We start from the raw sequence: 25772 nt of genomic DNA on the forward strand, positions 1-25772 counted from the left end.
CATGTTTGCATGCACATAAGCCGGGAGGAGCAACTGGGGAGCAAGACAAACTGTGCAACCCAGGGTTCCAGTACAGAAAACTAAAGCCTCAAAACCTGTGACTGTAAAAACCTGTGGGGGTGTAGCAGCGGGGAAAATTCAGAAAGTCTCACAGGAGAGCCCATGCTATCCTAGAACATACAAAAGCCCAACCACCTGGGGATCAGCACCTGAAAGGGCACAGTCCTCTTGTGGGAAGTGATGGCAAGCGGGGCAAGAGCCGAGCAAGCTAGCAAGTGGCATTGTTCCCTCTCTGACCCCACCCACCCATAGAGCCCCACAAAGTGAGGCAAAGTGAGTTGCCCCATCCTGGCGAATACCTAAGGCTCTGCCCCTTAAATAATAGGTATGCCAACACAAATATGGCCCAGATGAAAGAACAGATCCAACCTATCAGATGCAGAGCTCAAAACACTGGTAATCAGGATGCTCACAGAAATTATTGAGTATGGTCGCAAAATAAAGGAAGAAATGAAAGCCATACAAAGTGAAATAAAGGAAAATATACAGGGAACCACAGTGAAGGGAAGGAAACTGGGACTCAAATCAATGATTTGTAACAAAAGGAAGAAATAAACATCCAGCCAGAAAAGAATGAAGAGACAAGAATTCAAAAAAAATGAAGAGAGGTTGAGGAACCTCTGGGACAACTTTAAAGGTTCCAACACCCAATTCACAGTGCCAGAAGGAGAAAAGGAAAAGCAAGAAATTGAAAACTTATTTGAACAAATAATGAAGGCAAACTTCCCCAATCTGGCAAAGGAAATAGACTGCCAGGAAGTCCAGGAAGCTCAGAGAGTCCCAAACAAGTTGGGCCCAAGGAAGCACACACCAAGGCACATCAAAATCACGTTACCCAAGATTAAAGATAAGGAGAGAATCTTAAAAGCAGCAAGAGAAGAGGAGAGAAGTTACCAACAAAGGATATAGGTAACTCCCATAAGGCTATCAGCTGATTTCTCAAAAGAAACCTTCCAAGCAATAAGGGGCTGGAAAGAAGTATTCCACGTCATGAAAGGCAAGGACCTACATCCAAGATACTCTTCTAGCAAAGATATTATTTAGAATGGAAGGATAGATACAGTGCTTCCCAGATAAGGTCAAGTTAAAGGAGTTCATCATCACCAAGCCCTTATTATATGAAATGTTAAAGGGGCTTATCTAAAAAAGAAGAAGATCAAGAACTATGAACAGTAAAATGACAATAAACTCATAGTTACCAACAACTGAACCTAAAAAACAAAAAAATTAAGCAAACAACTAGAACAGGAACAGAATCACAGAAATGGAGATCACATGGAGGGTTATCAGTGGAGAGGGGGAGGGAGAGAATGGGGGGAAATGGTACAAGGAATAAGAAAGCATAATTAGTAGGCACAGCATAGAGAAAGGTTAAGAATATTTTTGAAAATGGAGAAGTCAAAGAACTTTGCATGTATAACTCATGGACATGAACTGTGAGGTGGGGAGATTCTGGAGGGAAGAGAGTATAGTATGGGGTGGAAGAGTATAAAGGGGAGGAAAAAAATGGTACAACTGTAATAGCATAATCAATAAAATATACTTAAAAAAAGAAATTAAAAAAAAAGTTACCAAGGTAGTAGTAGTGAGCCAGCTGGGCCATATAAGCTCAGGAAACAAGCTACAGAAGCAAAACAAGGGCCCTTGGAGCTTAAGAAAGAGAAAGGTAAAGGTAGCACACCTGGGGAATGACAAAGAGGAGGAAGGGAATGCCCTGGGTATGCTCCTGAGAGGGAGATAGTGCTTCTCTGCTTATTTTTTAGTTGGATTATTTGTGATTTTGATGTTGATTACAATGAGTTCTTTATAACTTTTGGATATTACGACCATTTCAGATGTATCATTGTTGAATATATTCTTCCATTCAGTAGGTTGTCTTTTCATTTTGTTGATAGTTTTCTTCGTTTTGCAAAAACTTTTTAGAATGATGTAGTCCCGTTTGTTTATTTTTCTCTTGTTTCCCTTGCCTGAGGAGATATATCAGAAAAACTATTGCTAAGAGTAATGTTAGATTTTCCTACCTATGTTTTCTTTTAGGAGTTCTATTGTTTCTAGTCTTACCTTTAATTAAATCTTTAATCCATTTTAAGTTTATTTTTGTATATCTTGTATGAAGGTGGTCTAGTTTCATTTTTTACATATATCCAATTTTTCCAATATCATGTATTAAATAGACTGTCTTTGTATGTTCTTGCCTCCTTTGTCATGTATTAATTAACCATATAGGTTTGGGCTCTCTGTTTCATTTATCTATATATGTCTGTTTTTATGCCAGTACCATGCTGTTTTTGACTACTATATCTTATAAGTATAGCTTCATATCCGGTGGCGTGGTAACTCCAACTTTGTTCTTTTTTTTTCAAGACTGATATGACTATTCAGGGTCTTTTGTGGTTCCACATAAGTTTTTGGATTATTTGTTCTAGTTCTGTGAAACATACCATTAGTATTTTGATAGAAAATTTGTTGAATCTATAGATTGCTTTGGGTAGTAGGAACATTTTAACAATGCCAATTCTTCCTAACCATAAACATGGTATATGCTCCCATTTATTTGTATCTTCTTCAGTTTCTTTGTTCAGTGTCTTACAATTGTTCAAAAAGAGATCTTTACCTTCTTGGTTAAATTTACTCCTAGGTATTTTATTCTTTTTTAATTCAATTATAAATGATATTGTTTTCTTAGTTCTTTTTTTGATAGTTTTTTATTGGCGTATAAAAATGCAGCTGATTTCTTTTTTAAAAAGTCTTTTATTTATTTTTAGAGAGAGGGGTAGGGAGGGAGAAACAGAGGGAGAGTAACATCAACATGTAGTTGTCTCTTGCATGCCCTTAACTGGGGACCTGGCCCACAAGCCAGGCATGTGACCTGAGAACCGGTGACCCTTTGGTTCACAGACCTGCACTCAGTCCACTGAGCCACACCAACTAGGGCTGATTTCCGAATATTTATTTTGTATTCTGCTACTTCACTGAATTCATTTATCAGTTCTAGTAGGTTTTTTTTTAGTGATACATTTAGGATTCTCTCTGTATAGTATCTCATCTGCAAATAATGACAGTTTTATGTCTTCCTTTCCAATTTGAATGATTTTTATTTGTCAGATTGCTGTGGCTAGGACTTCAAAACTACATTGAATAAGAGTGGTGAAGGTGAACATTCCTGTCTTGTTCCTGATCTTAAGGGAAATGCTTTAGTTTTTCTCCATTGAGTATGTTAGCTGTGAGTTTATCATATATGGCCTTTATTAGTTGAGGTCATTTTCTCTATTCCCACTTTGCTGAAAGTTTTTATCATAAATGGGTACAGGATTTTGTCATGGTTTTTCTGCATCTGTTGACATGATCATATGATTTTTGTTCTCGTGTTTGTGGTGTATCATATTAATTGATTTGAGGATGTTAGAACCAACCATGCACCACTCCAGGAACAAATTCCACTTGGTTGTGATATATGATCTTTTAAATGAATTGCTGGCTTTGGTTTGCTAATATTTTGTTTAGGATTTTGCATTTATAATACGGCCTATAATTTTGCTTGTTGTGCCTTTTTCTGGTTTTGGAATTAGGTTAATGCTGGCCTCATAAAATGAACTTGGGAGTCTTCCCTCATCTTAAATTTTTTGGAATAGTTTCAGAAGGATGGTGTTAGTCTTCGGTTATTTTGTAATGCTCATCTGTGAATCCTTTCGCTGTGTGACTTTTGTTTGCTGGGAGTTATTATTGCTTCGATTTCATTAGTTGTGATCAGTTTGTTCAGATTTTATCATAGTGGTTCAATTTTGAAAGGTTGTATGTTTCTAGCATTTTTTTTCTTCCAGATTGTCCAATTTGTCGGCATACAGTTGTTTGTAATAGTTTCCTACAATTCTTTGTATTTCTGTGGTGTTGGTTCTTCTCTTTCATTCCTAATTTTGTTTGGGGGTGGTTCTTTCCTCTCTCTCTCTCTCTCTCTCTCTCTCTCTCTCTCTCTCTCTCTCTCTCTCGTGCCCTTGTCTGATACTGGAATAAGGGTAATTCTGGCTTCATAAGATGAGTTTAGAAGTGTTGTTTTCTTCTGTTTTTTTGAAAAAGTTTGCATAGATTTCATGTTAATTATTCTTTTTTATTCACCTGTAAGGCTGTCTTTGTCCCACACTTTGGTTTTCTGAGAGATTTTTGATTACTTGTGCAATCTTACTACTAGTCTGTTATGATTTCTTATATTTTCATGATTCAGTCTTGGTAGGTTGAATATATCTAGGAACTTAACCTTTTCTTCCAGATTTTCTGATTTGTTGGCATAGAAGTCTCTTATGATCCTTTGTATTTTGTGGTATCAGCTACTATATTTTCTTCATCATTTCTGATATTGAGTCCTCTCTTTTATCCTAGTGAGTTTAGCTAAAGGATTGTCAATTACATTTATCTTTTCAAAGAACCAGCTCTTACTTTCATTGAGCTTTTCTGTTGTGTTTTTTGTCCTTATTATCATTTATTTCTGCTCTTACATTGTTTTTTTCTTTTTTTCTACCAACTTTGGGCTTCATTTGTCCTTTTTCTACTTCCTTGAGGTGTAAAGTTTAGGTCAGGTTTTTTTTATTTGAGACTTTTCTTGTTTCTTGGTTGTAGGCATTTATAGCTATGAACTTCCCACTGGGTACTGGTTTTGCTGCATCCCATAAATTTTTATGTTATATTTCCATTTTCATTTGTATCAAGGTATTGTTTACTTCTCTTTCGCCTTTTTTGACCCATTCATTGTTCAGTAGCAAATTATTTAATCTCTACATGTTTGTGTATTTTCCAGTTTTATTCATGTAATTGATTTCTAGTTTAATACCATTTTGGTTGGAAGTGATGCTTGTTATGATTTCATTCCTCTTAAATTTATTAAGACTTGTTCTTTTGCCCTAACATTATCTATCCAGGGAAATATTCCTTGTGCATTTGAGGATGGATGTTGTTTATGTATCTATTAGGTTCATCTGTCAGTTAAGGCTGGTGTCAGTTAAGGTGTCAGTTAAGGCTGGTGTTTCTTTATCTGTCTGGATGGTCTGTCCATTAATGTAAGAGGGGTATTAAAGTCCCCTACTATTACTGTATTGCTGTCCCTTTCTCCCTTCAGATCTGACAATATTTGCTTTATATAATTAGGTTCTATTTGGATATATAAATATTTATGGATGTTATATGTATTTTCTATAGTGAGCCCTTTATTATATTCTAATTCTCTTCTTTGTTTCTTATTACAGTCTTTGTTTTAAAGTCAGTTTTGCCTGATAAAAGTGCAGCTACCTCAGCTTCCTTTTGGTTTTCATTTGCATGGAATATCTTTTTCCATACCTTCACTTTCAATCTGTGTGTGTCTGTCTCTGACATGAGTCTAGTAGGCAGCATGTAGATGGCTCTTTTTACTTTATACACTTAGCCTCTCTGTGTCTTTTTGTTGGAGAATTTAGTTTATTTATATTTAATTGTTGATAGGTATGCACTTAGGCCATTTTGTTCATTGTCTTTTTGTCTGTTTCTATAGTTCCTCTCTGTTCTTTTGCTGTCTTCCTTTATGGTTTGCTTACTTTCTTTAGTGGTATGCTTATTCCTTTATCTTCCACGTATTTATAGTACTATAGGGTTTTGCTTTGTGGTTATGAGGCTTACATGTAACAACTTGTATCTCTGTCTGTTTTAGTTGTTTACAACTTAAGTTTGGTTGCATTTTAAAACTCAAAATTTTAAATCTCCCTGGGTTTTTTTTTTTGTCACATTTTTCATCTTTTAACTTGTATGGTTCCCTAGTTACTGCAGTTATAGTCTACTTTTGTCTTTTAACCTTTATACTGAATTTGTCAGTGATTAATCTGCTACCATTACTATATATATACCTTTCGGTGAGATGTATTGTTTCATGTATCGTGTTACTAATTGAAAGGGTTACTAACCCTTTCTTTTCAGTTTAAAGAACTTCCTTTTAACATTTCTTGTAAGGCTGATTTAGTAGTGATGATGTCGTTCAGCTTTTGTGTGTCTGAAAAACTGTCATTCAATTCTGAAAGCTTTGCTGGGTAGAGCATTCTTGGTTGGAATTTTTTCCTTTTACCACTTTGAATATATTATGCTAATTCCCTCCTGACTGAAAAGTTTCTAATGAAAAAAAATCTGCTCATAGTCTTATAAGGGTTCCCTTGTGTGTTACAAGTTGTATTTCTCTTCCTGCTTTTAAGATTCTTTCCCTGTCTTTAATTTTTGCATTTTCATTATAATGTGTGTTGGTGTGGGTCCCTTTAGGTTCATCTTATTTGGAACTCTCTAGGCTGTCCGGATCTGGTTGTCTGTTTCCTAACTCATGTTATGGAAGTATTAAGCATTATTTCCTCATATAAGAATTCTGCCCTTTTCTCCTCTTCTTCATTTGGGGGCCCTGTCCTGTGAGTGTTTGTCGGTTTGATGTTATATCATAAGTCCCTTTGGCTATCTTTACATTTCAAAATGCTTACCTCTATTTGCTAATATGATTAGGTGACTTCTGCCTTCGAGCTGACTGATCCTTTCTTTGCTTCAGGTAGTCTGCTGTTGTGCTCCTTTAGTGTATTTTTCAGTTTACTTACTACATTCTTCAGCTCTGTTATGTCTAGTTAGTACTTTCTTATGTTTTCATCTCTTTGTTGAAGTTCTCACTATGTTCTTCCTTTCTTCTCCCTAGTTCAGTGAGCTTTTTTATAACCGTTACTTTTATCAGGTAAATTACTTACTTCTGTTTGATCTATTTGATTTCTGGGTGTTTTTTTTTCGTGTGAGGTTTTATCTTCATTTGGAACATATTCCTTTGTTTCTTCATTTTGTTCACTTTCTGTGTCAAGTTTTATGCACTAGACAAAACAACTACCTCTTTTAGTCTAGTGTCCCCTGGAGGGGAGCTTGACACACATGTCTGGTGCCATGGTTCTTGTGCCGACTTCTCAGGGGATGCCCTGGATCATCGGGCTCTGATTGTCAAGGGGCTGGGGGACTCGCATCCCTAGGTCCCATGGGATTGTGGCAATTGGAGAGACAGTTTTGGCATGCTTCCAGTCCGAGCACATTGCACAGATAGCAGACAGAGGCACACTTCCCAGTCTCTGAACGAGATCTTTCAGCTTGTCCTGGACCTTTGGCCTGAGGGGCAGGCTTCAGGTCTGGCCCACGTCTAGTGTCCTACATGGCTGCTGTCAAGGATTGTAGGTTCTGGACACCATCTTGGTGCTCTCCTTCTGCCTTGCTCCAGCCTTCCAGTATCTGCAAGAAAAGAGCTTTATTCTGGAGCCCCTATTTTTGCAACTGCCACCCAGGGGACACCTCTAGATCACCTAACTCTAATGGGTTGTGGGGCTTACATTTGTGGTCCCACAGGACTGTATATATTTGTATAATTCTGAAAGCTGCTACCTGAGAACCTGGCTGCCAGTTACCCTGTATCTAGGTGCCGACATCCTCCCATTTGGGATGCTGACAAGTCTTGACATATATTTAACTACTAGGAGCTATTAAAAAATAATAGGATCCTTGGATAAGCACCAAAGGCTTGAGAGACAATCAAGAGATAGGGCAGGGGTCGAACAAGGTTCATCTACACAAGACCACTACTTCAAGTCTAGTGCATGTTTTAATGTGCTGCTTCATTTGTAATTTAAAATCTTTTCATACTTTTTATATAGGTCTTTTTTCATTTTTTAAAGATTTTGTTTATTTCAAGAGAGAGGGGAAGGGAGGGAGAAAGAAAGGGAGAGAAACATCAATGTGTGGTTGCCTCTTGTGCGCCCCCCTAACAGCGACTGGATCCGCAACCCAGGCACGTGCCCTGACTGGAAATCAAACTGGCGACCCTTTGGTTCTCAGGCTGGTGCTCAATTCACTGAGCCACACCAGCCAGGGCTTTTATAGGTTTTTTGATTGTGTGTATCTTCCAGGTGGCTTTCTTTAGTCTTTGTTTTCTCATTTCACACTGTTGTTTCATTGGTTATAGCCATAGAGCAATATTTTCTTCTCCATTTTAGATGAAATCCATTTTTTCCCCCTAGTAGTTTTATTTTTATAAGTCATGTGGTTTTCTTTCCTCATTAATTATTCTTAAATGAACAGAGGGTTCTCCAGACTTGAGTCTCTATGTTTCAATATAATGTTGAAACCCCTTTCCCCTCGATGCCCCTGCAGAGTACCCTACTATGTAGCTCTGTATTTTGCCTCTTTTACACTTTCCAAGTTTCATCTAGTTACTAATGTCCTTACCAGGTTTTGAAGAAATAATTATGCATCCAAATGAATGTAGTATGAGAAGAACAGCTAACTAGGAGGAAATTTTATGATATAGTACATATTATTTGATAGGGATAACAATCTAATAGAGTTAAACTTTTGTGGAAATCTATATAATTTTATATAGCATTACCAGTTAGGTCCCATCTGTGTTTCAGTTGGTCAAAACTCTGGGGTCTACAAGATGAATGACTAAAATTTGTAATTTTCAGGGCTCTTCTGACTTTATAATCATTTTGATTTTTGCAAATAGGTCAATGAAAAGATGAAGGAAGGTGAATCAGATATTGTTCCCATTTTTTGTGATTTTATATTTATGATTATACTATTAAGCTAGATAAAGTTTTGATTCATGTTACTTTGGTAAATCTCCCTTTATAAAATAATATGTTGTTTACAAGTATGAAGTTTGATTCCTAGTACTGTGCTACAGAGGCTGATTTTATTTCTTAAAAATTATAAAAATAATGAAATCCTTGCAGGTTATCATATAATCTAATTTGGGAAAGCAATTGTTTTATGATTGTTTAAATATTTTTTCCCCAGGATTCAGTCAGTTACACTTTTTGATCAGTAAATGAAACTTTTTCTTTTTTCGTAGTAAAATACTCAGCCCTGTAGGATATTGCATAAATCGTGGAAGTGGCAATTAATTGGCAATGTCTCGGGAACCCACCCCACCGCTCCCTGGAGATATGTCTACTGCTCCGATAGCAGAAAGCTGGTGTTACACACAGGTACATGTTGTTGAAATACCTTACTGTATGTCACTTACAGATTTCATAGTATTTTGAGAAAATGTTGAAGCACCTTGGCATAGTTATTAGAAATGTTAAAAGATTAGATCATAGAATGGTTAACATGTGACAGTTTAAAAGCATAAAATTTATTATGAAAGTGTTTTTCTGAATCTCTTAGGTTAAAGTAGTAAAATTTTCCTACATGTGGACCATTAATAACTTCAGTTTTTGTCGAGAAGAAATGGGTGAAGTGTTAAAAAGTTCAACATTCTCTTCTAGCCCAAGTGACAAAATGAAATGGTAAGATTTTTCTTTGCTTGGAGTTTTGTTTTTGATGTTATCGTTGGCTAGTTTGTTGTTACTGTTTCCGAATAGATATTAGTTTATTTTATATTAGATTTGTAAGAAGTTTCTAATAGTATAGAGAATTGTAAGGAACTGTGGGGATATTGATGGGATATTAACAAATGATTTCAGTATTGCCTCTTTTTTTTAATGTTTAAAGTATTATATTTCTCCATATGAGCCTATTGTTTTATTTTAGGTGCCTGAGGGTAAATCCAAAGGGATTAGATGATGAAAGTAAAGACTACTTGTCCTTATATTTGCTTTTAGTCAGCTGCCCAAAAAGTGAAGTTCGAGCAAAATTCAAATTTTCCCTTCTGAACGCTAAAAGGGAAGAAACAAAAGCAATGGGTAAGTGATTTGCAAACTTAATGAAGAAGTCTCTGTAACTACATGCTGTGACTTCTACACTTTTGCCTACAAAAATTGAGGCTTTTTTCCCCACTAAAATCTGCTTAACCTTAGATATTAGATTTGGTTATTAATTTTAAATGGCAATGTAGAGTTATAGTTTCTGTACTGTTAGTCTTCACAGACATGTAAAATTACTTTAAATTTAAATGAAAATTTAATTTCCTCATGTTTTAAAACAACATTCATTTCTCACTTGAAAAAACTGTTGCTGTTAAGGACAAGGTACCTGGTTCATGCCTGCCATATGTAATGGATGTTGAGGAAATATTTCTCTTCTCCCTTGCTTTTACCAGTTAAAATGTGAAGATTCTTGTGAAAGGATTTTAAATGTCTTGATATTTTATCTGTAGAATTTTTTTGAATAATAGACCTGAACACTGATTGAAAGGAAGTCAGTTTTTCTTAGTCTTACTCACTTCAAGCTTCCCATGTCTAACCTAATGGAATTATGTAGCCTGGAGCTTCATTACTGAAGATTTGCATAGTAGCACATTGTATCATGAACTGCCATGTTTAAGTGTCCATACAAGTGAATCACAGAATCAAGTAACATTATTACAAAATAACCTTCTCTAAATACACATTTTTAAATAATCTTTTATTGCCAAGGCAATACACAGTTTCTCGTGTATTTTCACATTGGCATTTGAGACAGTGGAATGCCGTAGTCTGTCCAAGTTTCGGTTTGATTGCTGTCAACTTCAACTGGTCTACCCGACTGTGGAGCATCGTCCAGTGAGAAATACCCAGCATGAAACTCCGCAAACCACTTTTGACACATTTGATCAGTCTTAGTACCTTCTCCATACACTGCACAAATCGTATTTTGCATTTCAGTTGCATTTTTACCTTTCTTGAAATAATAAAGCATAATATTGCTGAAAATGTCGCTTATTTTCTTCCATCTTGAGTATTAAGATGGCTATACAAAAATTCACCAGTTTTTTTAAAAAATGCACGCTGACATGACAGCTATCACAATACAACCTAACAAAATTGTTTTGAATAAAGTTAAAGACAGCTAAGCACTACGGGAGCCATCTTACTGAAAAAAAAAACCCTATCTTTTTAGCAAACCCAGTACCACTGATGAGATGTCCTTTAAACAGCAGAAATTAATTTCTTACAGATCAAGAGGCTGGGAAGTCCAAGATCAGGGTGCTGCCATGGTCAGATTCTGATGAAGGCCCTGTCTGGGTTATGGACTGTCAGCTTCTCACTGTGTCTTTATGTGGTGGGAGGGGTTAGGGAAGTTTGTGAGGTCTCTTAAAAGAGCAACATTCCTATTCTAATCTTAATCACTGACTTAATACTATCCCATTGAGATGTATGGGCTGCTTGCCTACCTTCCCTTCCCCCTTCCTTCCTCCCTTCTCCCCTTCTTCCCTTCCTTCCTCATTTATGTATTGAATTATGAAGGGTGAATGTTGGATATTCTAAGTTAAAGAAATTAGACATTCTACTTTCATGGAAGACACTTAGTGATGAAGATAGATACCCCAGTAGTTAAGCTGTAGAATTGTGTAAACAATAGTTTAAAAGATTTTGAAATGTGGTCCAGACATATACTACAGATGCCAAGAAGTAGAATGCAAAAAATAAAAATTAAAAAAATAGTTGGATCTCAAGTATAATTTTTTTTATTTTTAAGATAGCATCAATAATGTGCTTTAGTTTTTTCCTACAACAATAGTAGACTTTTTAGAACACAGAATGCTGGTCCTACCCCCATAGTTTCTGAGTCTAGAAGTCTGGCTTGCAGGCTGACTTTTCATTTCTAAACAAATTCTCTGGTGATGCTGATGCTACTGCTCTGGGGATGAATGGTTGAGAAGCATTGATTTAGAACACTGAGTGAGTGCTAGCATGTACAAAGATTTACAAAGAGATGAAGAGTGAGTCAATAAATATAATTGACCCACCACCTAACCTAAGAAATTAAACATTACAATGATTTGAAATCCGCTGTGTGTCTTTTCTGGATTCTGTTGTTCTTCCAGCTTCAACCCTAGGGGCGTTCATTATCTTTCAGTTTCATCATTAATTTTTTTTTTAATATATTTATTGATTATGCTATTACAGTTGTCCCATTTCCTGCCCCAACTCCACTCCATCCTGCCCACCCCCTCCCTCCCACATTCCCCCCCTATAGTTCATGTCCATGGGTCATACTCATAAGTTCTTTAGCTTCTACATTTCCTATACTATTTTTACCCTCCCCCTGTCTATTTTCCACCTATCATCTATGCTACTTATTCTCTGTACCTTTCCCCCCCCTCCCCCTCCCCACTCCCCTTTGACAACCCTCCATGTGATCTCCATCTCTATGGTTCTGTTCCTGTTCTAGTTGTTTGCCTAGTTTGCTCTTGTTTTTGTTTTAGGTGTGGTTGTTAATAACTGTGAGTTTGCTGTCATTTTTACTGTTCCTATTGTTGATCTTCCTTTTCTTAGGTAACTCCCTTTAACATTTCATATAATAAGGGCTTGGTGATGATGAACTTCTTGAACTTGACCTTATCTGAGAAGCACTTTATCTGCCCTTCCATTCTAAATGATAGCTTTGCTGGATACAGTAATCTTGGATGTAGGTCCTTGCGTTTAATCTTGGGTAATGTAATTATGATGTGCCTTGTTGTGTTCCTCCTTGGGTCCAGCTTCTTTGGGACTCTCTGAGCTTCCTGGACTTCCCGGAAGTCTATTTCCTTTGCCAGATGAGGGAAGTTCTCCTTCATTATTTGTTCAAATAAGTTTTCAATTTTTTGTTCTTCCTCTTCTCCTTCTGGCACCCCTATAATTCGGATGTTGGAACGTTTCAAGATGTCCTGGAGGTTCCTAAGCCTCTCCTCATTTTTCCGAATTCTTGTTTCTTCATTCTTTTCTGGTTGGATGTTTCTTTCTTCCTTCTGATCCACACCGTTGATTTGAGTCCCAGTTTCCTTGACATCACTATTGGTTCCCTGTACATTTTCCTTTGTTTCTCTTAGCATAGCCTTCATTTTTTCATCTGGTTTTCAAACAAATTCAACCAATTCTGTGAGCGTCTTGATAACTAGTGTTTTGAACTGTGCATCCAATAGGTTGGCTATCTCTTCCTCGCTTAGTTGTATTTTTTCTGGAGCTTTGAAGTGTTCTGTCATTTGGGCCATTTTTTTTTTTTTTTTGGTCTTGGCGCATCTGTTACCTAAAGGGGCGGAGCCTTAGGTGTTCACCGGGGCGGGGTAACTCTGGTCACTGTGCTGTGATGCTGTACGTGGGGGAGGGGCCAAGAGGGAGCAATGGCGCCCGCTCCACTCTCCACCGGATTTCAGCCACTCCCTCGGCTACCCACAATCAAATTGGGCCCCTCTGGTGCTGGTTGCCGGGTGGGTGGGCTTGTGCACACTCTAGGCCCCTGTGGGTCTCTCCAGCAACCTCTCCTGTGAGGCTGAGAGTCTCTCCTGCTGCCGCCCCAACCCCCAGGGGCGTTTTCAATCAGAGATTTGAGGCTTTATTTCCCTGCGCTGGAGCCCTGGGTTACATGGTCTGCTTCACTCCCCGCCATTAGTCCCGGTCTATCTGTGCGTGAATGTGGGGCCGCAGGGTGCTACCCGCCACTCTGCCTGCCCCGTTCTCCGCCACTGTGAGTCCGGCCCTCTCGGTTTATCTGTGCGGGAATGTGGGGCCGTGGGGTCTGCTAGTGCTCGGACTGCCTGCCCCTTTCATCCCACACTCCGCCAGTCTTGGTCCCGCCACGGCCACGCAAGTCCTCTCCGCCCCAGTGCCCGTCTCCGCCCCTCCTACTGGTCTGTATGTATGTTTTTTTATCTCCTTGGTGTCGGACCCCCTTGCCGTTCGATTCTCTATCAGTTCTGGTTGTGTGAGGAGGCGCAGTGTGTCTACCTACACTGCCATCTTGGTTCTCTCTCATCATTATTTTTTATGGTTTGCCAAGAACTGCTACAAATCAGCAAGAAACAAGTGGGATATATGGTTTCAATATGAGAATTCTGGTGGGATACACACATTCAGTCCATGTCGTGGAGTATTCAATTACATATACTACTGGTTTCAACCTCCAATCACATTTTTTATGTAACAGTGAATACTTAAATATTAGAGAATCTTGTTTATTTTGTCACATATAGTTGTTATACATTATAGTGGTATATGAAACATTTACTTCAGATATTTATTTGTTAGAAATTATACTAAAAACTGGTTTTTAGATTTTTATGAAAGCAGCTTGTAGGGGTGTGGGGGGTTATGTGTAAAGACCTGGGAGTGATAAGTGACTTTGTTTAGCTTTTTCATCAGTTAATGCATGTTTTCTAGTTCAATAAAACTTAAGTCAGTGGGATGGTGTCCCAGGAAACCTTAAAGGGTGTTCTGGTGATTTGGAGCATTTATTTTTAAAGGGAGAAGAAAGAAATGGGAGGCATGTTTCTAATCAGGTTCTGATGGTAGATTATGAGTAGTATGCCTATGCCCATGAATTTTGATCCTACTTTATTATTATAGGGCCTTATCTTTCCTCTCTATGAGATTTGATCTGGCTTTTCTTCTACATAGAGATCCATAAATCTGAAAGTGAGCTCATTTGATGGCCAAAATTTGAGTAATGCTGAGGAGTGATCTGTTTCTACGTGATGTGACTCTTATGACACATTTATGTACACAAATATCTCTATGTTTTATGCTGGATGTATCGACCAGGTCTTATTTTTGCATATTCATTTAACTATGTTATCACTAACAAAAATGTTTCTTAGATACTTGTTTTATTTAAACTTCTTTTCTGTTTTCCACCAGAAAGCCAAAGAGCATATCGATTTGTACAAGGGAAGGACTGGGGTTTTAAAAAATTCATTCGAAGGGATTTTTTGCTTGATGAAGCTAATGGTCTTTTACCAGATGACAAGCTTACATTATTTTGTGAGGTGGGTACATTTCTTATTTCAAGGAACTTCATGATTATATTTAATGATAAAGCAAAATTATAAACCATAACTATTTTGGATATGTCATACAAAATAATATTGGGATAATTGATAAGGTTTCATTTGAAAATGTTTTACCAGTAAAGTCTTAGCAGTTGTCTTAGAAATCATTATAGTAGCCCACTCTGAAAAAAATTTGGTCATATCTCTAGTTATACATTGTATATGCAGTTATACTAATGTATACTAAACATTTCTTTCTCTTAGGAAGACTGTGGATGTATATATCATTATATGAAAAATTTAAATATTTTTGTCATTCTGAATAACTCTGACATAGATGGTGAATATTTTTTGTTGTATTCATATTGATCATATTAAACATAAAAACATTATTAGTAGTTTATCACTCTGAACCCATACATTGAACAGTAAAGTTCCTGAAAGAGATTGGGAAGCTTTTTATTCATTCAAGTAGTTCGGTTCATTTAACCAAATGATGTTATTAGCATCATAAGCAATAGCATGTCAAATTTTTAATTGTGCCCTTGTCTGCATGTTATCATTATGTGTTTTTACATGTACAAATTGTTGAGGTTCATCTTTAGAATGAATTCAAGGATTATGTTATTTTACCAGTACAGTTTATAGAGAATATGCATTAGTTACATAGTTTTATCAAAAAAAAATTTATAGCAGTTGATACTTTTCATAGGAAAGCCAGTTGAAATGTTATAATCAAAGAAACTCAATGTTAAAAATACTTCCATAGGTTATTGTAGACAGCTGAGAGTTTTGGGAATAACTTAACTGCCATAATTTCTTTATACAAAACATGTTAAATTTCTTGGCAAGATTACAAACTAATTGTATGCCATTATGCTGTGTTAGAAAAGTAATTGAAATATGGCCCCAGAGACTACATAGTGCAAATACAGTGCATCTTATTTTCATTTAGACAAGCTAAATGAACTGTATGATGAATTTGTTATGAACACAGTTGGTTGATAAGGCACATACCACAAGTGTCTTGAGCAGAGCTTATCATTAAATAATTTTTTAAAATAACTAAGACATTTGTTTTCAATAAGTAGATATTATTATAAGAAGTATTCTGAATAGATATAGGGTATTTAAAACTTAGCATTCTTAATATAGAATCTTCCACAATTCTAGCAGTTATCTTAAGTTTTGGCACGTTGATTCCTAAAAATCTTGTGATCTTAGTATTTAAAGGGCTTTAAAAGCTATGTAATCCAATTTAGAAAACTATAGCTAAAACTCTTTTTGTTAAGACTTGGACTGTTAACTTTTAATACTAACTTTTTAAGATATTTCTTTTTGTTGAATTGAAATACTGTTTACAGATCATTTTCCCAAGCTTGTTTATCGGAACCTAGCAACCAAGAAATTCAGAATGAAGGCTGAAATTAAGATTTTTTTGGTACATATTTTTGAAGTATACTTTTTATCTCCATGCTAGATTATATATGCTAGTGACCTTAAAATAGAACCCGCTATGACATACATTTCAAGTTGACATTGTTCAGACTTTAAGTTTGGGCTACTGTATTATGTACCTTTTTATCAATGTAGACATTTATACTCTGTGCACCATATTAGGCATAGGAAGGCAAAGAGTACTTTGAACAAACATTCCTCATGCCCTCCACCATTTCTTCCACACCTCTCATTGATGCCCTTCCTTCTACAGCATCTCCAGCACTGCTTGCAGAAGAGGAGGAAGCATTGCACTGCTCTACGTAAAGAACTGCCTCCTCCCCCTCCCCTGCAAGTGGTGCTGTAGACAGGTAAGGCAGATTGGTGCTACCCTTTTTGTGCAAGACATAACCTAATCTTGCAAGTCCCATACTGTGAATCAAGTAGCCAGTGGTAGAAATTTCTAGCCATGTAAACAGCTCCACCCTCCTGTTTCAAAGAGATACAGATTGCAAGAATTGAGGAATAAGTAGGAAAAATAGAAAATTGGTTAGATTAATTCATCTTTTGAAATCCAAAAGATGTTAAATAATATCTTAGTCTGCAGACCCATGCTATTCCATGATATACACAAAAATATGTATATAAAATTTAATTTAATTTAGAAAGACCGTTTCCCCCCCCCATCCTATTTTCCTGTTGCTAAAATATTCTATTTATAATACTTGTGATGATGGGTGGAAGTTGGGTTTTATTCTCTAAGAAGCCAAAATGAAAAGTTGACAACATTGTTTCTATCACCCAGACTTTAAAAAAGGACACCTATCTATGAAAGTCAAAAGATCTGAGGCCCACTATTCTGTAAGCTGAGTGAAATTTTACTGTAAAAAGTTTCTCACTTTGGAGCCAATGTGAGAGATGGTTAGGTAGTTAATTATAGTGGAAAAATTTGTAGTCCTATACACCTTTGCAAACTCCTAGTTCTCAGAATTAGTTTAGAGAATTGAGATTTTTTAAACATTGGAACTACTTGTCACCTTAAAACTACACTAGAGGAGACCCATATTTCTAGAGTGCTTGTAGTTGATGTGAGCCTCTGCATGTTCATCTTTAGTCTCAATTGTGTTCGCAGAGTGGAGCCAAGAGCAAATTTGAAAAAGAGCTGTCAAAGAGTTTGAGGTTTTGCTTTGCAGCAGTAGTCAATTTTGAGTATTGTGCATTTGCCCTTTTATTTTGAAAGAACAACAGTTTAACCTCAGGAAAGAATCTCAGCCTTTTTTCTGAATTTTTTACTCTAGGTTCCATTCAGTTAGAATGTTTATGACGTATATTTAAATATGTACTAGAACAAAACTAAAATTTTACCAATTTCTTAATTATAGGTATCAAGAAAATAATCATCAGAATTGATTGCATATCAGTTTTTAAAAAGATTTTATTAATTTTTAGAGAGAGGGGAAGGGAGGGAGAGAAACATCAGTGTGTGGTTGCCTCTCATGCTCCCCCAACCGAGGACCTGGCTTGCAACCAAAGCATGTGCCCCAACTGGGAATTGAACCTGCGACCTTTTGGCTCGCAGGCCAACATTCAGTCCACGAAGCCACATCAACCTGGGCTGCATATCAGTTTTTAATTAAATTATTAACTTATACTTTATAAATATCCCTTGGATACCTTTTGGAGTATGAATTAGTTAAAATTTGTGGTTGTTATAACAAATACTATGTAGATGTGTATGTCAATAATGTAAAGTCAGCAGAATTATGATTATGTATATAAAATACAAATGTGACATAATCACTATTTATGCCAGATAATAACAGCATTGTTTTTTGATGCTTTTATTTATTTATTTTTGTTTTTATCATCATCCAAGGATAAATACTTACTGATTTTTAGAGAGAGAGGGTGAAATATCAATGTGGGAGAGAAATATTGATTGGTTGCCTCCCTTGTGCACCCCAACTGGGGATCAAACCCAAAATCTAGGTATGTGCCCTGACCAGGAATGGAACCTACAACTCTGTTGGTGTCCAGGACAGTGCTCCAACCAGCTGAACCACCTGGCCAGGGCAGCTTTTATTTCATCTGTTATATTTTTGCCAAATCTTTACATTAAATCTTTTGAGTTAGGATAATATACAATGGATTTAATTTAAGAAGTCCATTCCTAAATTAAATACATCATCATTTTTTTTACAACTTCACTGCATACTTTATGCAAGCAATTAAACTGATCTCAAGAGAAATGCTTGATATGAACAAATAAATACCATCTATCTATGTGATAAAAAACTGATCCCTTACTAATTCCTGAGCATTAACACCAACATACCTGGTTTATGTATCATTAAGTTGTAATGTATGGTATAACAGGGCAATCAAGTAAGGATTAGTGATTTTTTTTGTTTTGTGTTTATTAAAATTTTGGAAGTTATTTTAATAATTAAAATCTTAATAGAACAATATTATGTACATAGTATTTTGGCGATTGTATTTAGGAAAGCATGTTACAAGGTTTGTGATAAATCTTTCTGAATCATAATTGTGTTAAAGTAGTACTACTAATTTTAAAAATATACCAAACAAAACATTGTCTAGTACAAAGAGAGCTTAAAAAAAGAATCTGGAGATACGTGTAGTGGTATTGACTAGCATTGTGATTTAGGACCCTTCAGTTGCCTTCTCTTGACTTCACTTTGGAAACTTTTTACCAAATAAGGTGATTGGATTAGATGATTTCAGTAACATGTGATTCCAAAAGGTTAATAATGAAAGTTGAAAAAACAAAGCGATTAATAAAAATATCCTCAAAAAAAGGTTTCTTTAGAATTGCCCATTTATTCGTGTGAGATGCATGTTTATACATCTAGATGCATGAGGACTTCTGAGAGTTAATATTCTCCAAATATTTTATACTAGATTATTATACTTTCTTTGTTAACACATTAGTAGTTTGGCCCAGTTTATCCACCTTGTAATTTACATTTGCTACATTATTGACTGTACTTATGCGTGTTTTTATTTATACTTACTCTTATTTAATAAAAGCCATTTGAAATGTTTTTAAATGAACACAGTTATGTATTAGTGCATAAGAAATGACCACAGACTTTAGCAGCTTAAAGCAATGGATAACTCATATAGCACTTTAGTAAAAATTTGGTTCGTTTACTCTGAAACATGCTTTACTTGTTGAGGTAGTATTTTCTTCAATTTGTTAAATGTAATTTGAAGTTCCTAATAGCAGAACACATTTTCTTAAAAGTGGCATGCAAGACTTAATAGTGTTTTAAGATTACATTCAGTAGATCGTAGTTATCTTTAATTAGATATAATTTAATCTGTATTATATTGGAGTCTGTATAAAAGCAATGTTGGAATATCAATTTTATTGCATAGGTAATAGGTAAATAAAAGGTCTGAAAATCAAACTAAATAATATTCATATTGTTCTTAGTGTTGATTTTTTAAAATAAAAGATCCCATGAACTTTTAATAACTACAGTTGCTTTTGTGAGAATTCTTGCACTTTAAAATTTAAATCAATTTATATATTTTAAATCAATTTTACTAGACTTAAAACATGTAGCAACAGTATTTAAAGTACTTCCCAAATTGCATATTGTAGACTGTAGTTTTACCTTTTTTAATACTGTAAAAATGCATTATAAGTGTGATGGTATATTTACTGTATATATAATAAACTTTAAATTTTAATAGGTCTATAGTGTGAGAAAATAAAAATGAAAAAATTTCTCTATCTCACAAAAATGTCTCCTCGTTTGAATTTGACATATTATGATTTACATATTTATTGTTGAGAAATAGTTTTTGTAATTACTTCAATAACCATTTATTCAAAACAATTGATAAACCATTTATTTACACAGAATTGTCACTTGAAATGACATAGTTTATTTAAAATTTTTTCTGTATTATATCTCTCCTTTAAATTGTATCCTTAAAATAAATTATCGGGTATTAGCATTTTTATCAGGCATGTATATAATTATTTAAATGATTTTAATGATAAATTTAAGTATAGTCTTAGTAACCAATTATTGATATGAAATTATAAAAAAGTTTTCCTTACTGTCCCTTTTTTATTAGGTGAGTGTGGTCCAAGATTCAGTGAATATATCAGGGCATACTAATACGAATACTTTGAAGGTGCCTGAATGTCGACTAGCAGAAGATTTGGGTAATCTCTGGGAAAACACAAGATTCACAGATTGCAGTTTTTTTGTGAGAGGACAAGAATTTAAAGCTCATAAATCTGTACTTGCAGGTACTTTCTACTTTGGGGCAATATAATACTTTTCTTTTATAAATTTGTGCATTAAATAATGATGCTTAATCTTGTTACAGCTCGATCCCCAGTTTTTAATGCAATGTTTGAACACGAAATGGAAGAAAGCAAAAAGGTAACCATAGTTTAAGGGCTAATATTGAATTTATGCAAATGTAGAACAGTGGGGTGTGTATCTTAAAATTTATGGTGCATGTTCTAAATTATTAAACTGTGACTTTAGAAAAAAATACTAAGATGGGGAAAATGTGTCCCATAGTAGACAAGTAGGTAACATAACCTAAACTGGGTGAATATTCCAAGTAACAGCTATTTTGATGGCCTATTTAGTGGGAAAATAACTAAATAGTTGTTATCCAAAAGGGTAGTTATCCAAAGGCCTATTCTTGTTCATAGCTACTTGGGAGTTCTCTGGTTAAGAAGAATATTTCTCTTTTCTAGACTTTATGATTTTGGAATTAGTTTTCCAGAATAAAATTAATGCCTACATTTTTTTAACCACTAAAATAAGTGGATATTAGATTTAACAAAAATGACATAAATTAAATTATTATGTGTTAACTGTAATCAAGATATCACCTACTTGGTTTTCCCAGTTGTTTCTCTGTCACCGGCTCTCTTGAAATGTTGTGAGATTAAAGATCTGAGGTTGATTCCTTGCTGTGGTTGCATTACATGTGGTCATTAGTGCTCCAACTGGACAGCTCCAGTTTATATGAGCTCAACTTTATTCTTTCTTCAGAACTGGAAGCTGCAACAAAATAGCAGCTTCCTTTCCTTTGAATGTTGGTCTTGGCTGGTCAACTATCATCAGTCAGCATTCTGATCATTTCCAAGTAAGGAGACATTAATGATGTGTCCAGGACTATAGTCAGCAAAGGGTCAGAAAAGTTTAGTATTGTTTAGTGTTAGATTTTAGCTTGATTGATCCTGGAAGAGAAACCAGAATTACAAAGATACAGGACTAAGAAAGGAACCAGTCCTCTTTGGGCTTGAGTATGTGTTAAGCAAAGAGGTCAGGTGGCAGTAGATAATACTGTAACCAAGCAGACAGGGGCCCACTCACCTGGCACCTTGGTGAATGACCGAACAATTAATGCTGGAAGGCACGGGTCATTATTTACAATATTCCAACCTTGGGGGTGAGGAGAGTTCAGAGCACTTCAGCTTGGAGCTCTGTTCTCCCACAAGACTTTCCTTGTTCCCCAAAAGGTTATAAGCGAAAAGCCCCCCAAGTCCCCCGTATTCTTACCTTAAGCTGGCTTACCTAAACAGTTCTCCATTTGCTCTGGAAGGTACCAAATTTGCCATCCTCACACAGCAGCTCTCTCCTTCAGGATCTGGGGTACATTGTCACCATTTTACTTGTAGATAGTCCAGAAAAGACGTAAGTCTTAAGAGTCCAGATAGAGTCCCGGTTTGCACGGTGGCAGGTCAGTGTCTTGCAAGGAAGGGTCCTGGATGGCTTTGCAGTCTGCTAGAGCAGGCATGAACAGAGCAGCCTGCCTGCTTTCCTACTAGCCCATGGTGGAACAGCTCCTCCAGCCCACATGACTCCTGTCTCACTGTGGGCAGCATGGCTCCTTCTACACCGTTTTAAGCCGCGTGGCTGAATCCCCTCTCATGGCTGCCTGCCTTCATTTAAATCCTGACCCGGAGCCTTCTACATGACCCCATTTCTCACTCCTCTCACTATGGGCTACATTCTACCAGTCCTCTGTACAGTTAGCATTCCCTTGGCTGCCATCCTTCTGTCAGGGCATGCAAGGGATTCTTATGCAGGCACTTTAAGCCCCCAGCTACATCGCAAGTCAAAATTGCACCCATCCTCCTGGCCCCAGAGCTGGTGGAGCAACAGCAGAGCACTTAACATAACTCTTAAACTAGCCAAGTTGCTGTAGGTATGCAAAGTACCTCTCAATTGCAGTTCTCCACTTCCTCCATCCCCCAAACCATGGCTGTGGAGGGTTTTTCTTTATATTCTCGGGAATCTTTGTTCTGAACCCCATTACAATACTACATGCCATTTTGCAAAAGGGAGGTTCTTGGATGTAGTGGGCTCTGGCATTATCTTATATCTGACCCTTCTTTTGCTTAAAGAAGCAAAACTAGTTATAGGATCTTAGGCATTGTATGACAACTTAGAAATTCAGCAGAGAAAAAGTACTTCATCTGCAAAATGGAGGTGAGAAACTGAACACAGATATTTTGTTGGGCCGACAGGGTGTTTTTTTTCTTTTTTTAATTGAGAAATTGGGGTTTATATTCCTACATGGTAGTGCTTGGCTGGGTATACTTCTCCTCTTAGACCTGCCTGTTTCATTTTTCCTCTGTAGCTTACTGAAGATGTCTTGGATTTGCCAAAAAGTTCATGTGCTTTTTTTTCTGTAAAGTAAAAGACACGTTTCATTCTTCACTCACCAATAACTTTATTGATTTGGATATTTTGAGTATGTCAGCTGTCTCATTCGTGGTGCTACGTTGATTGTTCTGAATGTCTCAATCAACTTCAGGTGGTCTACCCAGCCATGGAGCATTGTCCATCGAGAAATCTCCAGTGTGAAACTTCCCAAACCACTTTTGACCCATTCGATCCTTCTCTATACACTGCACAAATGGTTTTTTGCGTTTTTACCTTTCTTGAAATAATAAAGCATAATATGCCCACAATGTCACTTATTTTCTTTCATCTTCACTACCAAAAGGGCTACACAAAAATTCACCAGTTTTGATAAGTTTTTTTAAGTGCACACTGATATGACAGCTGTCACAATACAATCTTAACATTTATTGAAATGAAGTAAAAGACAATAAATACTACTAGAGCCACCTTATGGAAAAAAACAAACTTTTTGGCCAATGCAATACTTACCTCAATTTTAAAAACAGAGTTTAGTCTGTATATGAGTTGTACAGATTTGGGGCTTTTAAATTACTGTTGAAATTTCCCCCTGGTTTATTTGCATGTATATGTTCTTTAATTTTCTGTGTTATTTTCAATATCAGAATCGAGTGGAAATAAATGATGTGGACCCTGAGGTTTTTAAAGAAATGATGAGATTCATTTACACAGGGAGAGCGCCAAACCTTGACAAAATGGCTGACAACTTGTTGGCAGCCGCAGACAAAGTAAGTAAATAGGTCTTAAAGAGCTGGAAAATGTCCTCAAGCTTTTGATGTATCTAGAAAGTTTTCATATGAAAACCTCAAATAATTTGAAATACTGAATTAATTTATACTATTTGTAGGTGGCTCTTGAGAGTATTACAGTGGGGTAATATGGAAATGAGATTTTTAAAAATCAATAGCACATAAAGATTTTTATATGGAAGAAGCTGAATTTCATGGGAATTATAAACTCAGTTTTGACTTTATCTTTACTGTTTCATAAGAACACATGTAATAGCATGTATGATTTATTGCAATTCTCAGATATTCTTATTTTTAATATATAGTAGCTTACCTCTGTTTACAGAAAGGAAGAAATTGGATATTTTGACTAATTAAATTCTCTGATTCATAGATTAATTATTTTAATTTGATAATAGAGAAAGAAAAAAACAATGTTAATTTTATGATGCTCTTTTATGGTGGTGACTTTTTGAAGGTAGGGAAACTACAAAAATAACAGAAAATCTTGAAGCCAGTAGTTTTCAATCCTGAGAACACACTGGGAGCTTTCTCCAAAAGCATTGATGTCATGCCACTTCGTCATTTATATGCATATGTGTTTGTATGTGTGTGTATACAGATAGATAGATCTTGTGATATTACTGTTTTGCACAATGTTAATGGGGGAAACTGGGCCAAATATATATAGAATCTGTTTATAACTGCACATGACTCTATAACTATCTCAATACAAATTTAAATTAAAAATGCCATTTATATACAGTCACATCAAATATGTTAAGTACATAGGCATAAATAAATACATAGACAAAAAATGTTCAAGATTTGTGCACTAAAAATTATAATATATTGCTAAGTGAAATTCAGGTAGACCTAAATAAATGGAGAGGTAAATCTTGTTTATGGATGGGCTAGAAGTCCCAATATTATTAAAATATAATTCTTCTTAAAATTGATTAGTAGAACCAACATTTACTAACAGTCTATTTTTTATTGATCAGCTTACTTAAAAATGTATATGTAAATGCAAGGACCTATAATCAGTAACTGAAAAGATCAAAGTGAAAGATTAATACTGTCTGATAATAAGATTTATTCTACTGCTTCAGTATTTAGGACAGTGGTGTATTGGTGACGAGATGGAAAAATAATTCATTGGGACAGAACAATACAGAAATAGATTGTCACATACATGGATATCTAATTTTTCATGGAAGTGTGAGGACAACTCAGTGGAAAAAGGATAGTTTTTTCAACAAATGGTACTGAAATGCCCCGCTAATTGAAATTTGACTGAACTAATTTGAAAAAGTGAACTTTGTACATGAACTTCATGTCATATATAAAAAGTTGTGTAAAATAGGATTATAAACCTAAAAATCTAAAAACTACTAAAAGAAAACAGGAGAAAATAAATCTTCATGATCTTGGGTTAGGCAAAGACTTCTTACCTATGACACCCAAAACATACCACATAAGAGAAAAAAATTGATAATTAGACTTAAGTAAAATTTAAAGCTTCTTTTCTTCAGACACAGGAGAGATGCGGCCAGATAGATCAGCCGGTTAGAGCGTCATCCTGATATGCCAAGGTTACAGGTTTGATCCCCAGTCAGGGCACATACAAGAAGCAACCAATGAATGCTTGAATAATTGGAACCACAAATTGATGCCCTCTCTCTCCCTCTCAACTCAATAATTTTTAGTTTTTTAAAAAAGGAGACTAAAGATTGGCGACAGACTGGGAGAAAATATTTGCAAAGCATATGTTTGATCAACAACTTTTGTTCAGAATATATCTGATAAAGGATTTATTTTTAACTATATAAAATGCTCTCAAAACTCAGTTGTGAGAAAGCAGTGTTACTTCTAAAAAGTAGAAAATATTTCAACACACATTTCCTGAAGTAATATCAATCAAACATACTAGAAGATGCTCAGCATCATTAGTCTTTAGAGAAATGAAAATTGAAACTGTCACAAGATATATCTTTAGCTGTCATAATACCTAAAAATTTAAAAGACCATGCTAAGTATGGTCAAGATTGTTAAGAATTAGGTCTGTCATACACTACAAATGGGAATATAAAATGGCACATGGCACAACCATTTTAAAAGATTGTTTGGTCATTCCTTAAAAAG

At 35.7% G+C, this 25772-nt stretch overlaps 1 protein-coding gene across 2 annotated transcripts in view; it reads left to right on the forward strand.

Annotated features, from left to right (window-relative positions):
• SPOPL (speckle type BTB/POZ protein like) overlaps positions 1 to 25772 on the forward strand; it is a 73072-nt gene that overhangs the window by 38460 nt on the left and 8840 nt on the right. The window contains exons 2-8 of one of the 2 annotated variants that reach the window (XM_024569690.4): positions 8933 to 9068; positions 9250 to 9371; positions 9616 to 9767; positions 14619 to 14746; positions 20300 to 20477; positions 20558 to 20613; positions 23505 to 23627. In XM_024569690.4, the coding sequence (XP_024425458.1) occupies positions 8991 to 9068; positions 9250 to 9371; positions 9616 to 9767; positions 14619 to 14746; positions 20300 to 20477; positions 20558 to 20613; positions 23505 to 23627 (837 nt within the window). In that variant the 5' untranslated portion in view covers positions 8933 to 8990. Of the gene's footprint in view, positions 1 to 8932; positions 9069 to 9247; positions 9372 to 9615; positions 9768 to 14618; positions 14747 to 20299; positions 20478 to 20557; positions 20614 to 23504; positions 23628 to 25772 lie in introns of those variants that run through there. The other variant, XM_024569691.3, reaches the window with a different exon arrangement.

Source organism: Desmodus rotundus, chromosome 2 (genome assembly GCF_022682495.2).
Source record: "Desmodus rotundus isolate HL8 chromosome 2, HLdesRot8A.1, whole genome shotgun sequence".
NCBI lineage: Eukaryota > Metazoa > Chordata > Mammalia > Chiroptera > Phyllostomidae > Desmodus > Desmodus rotundus.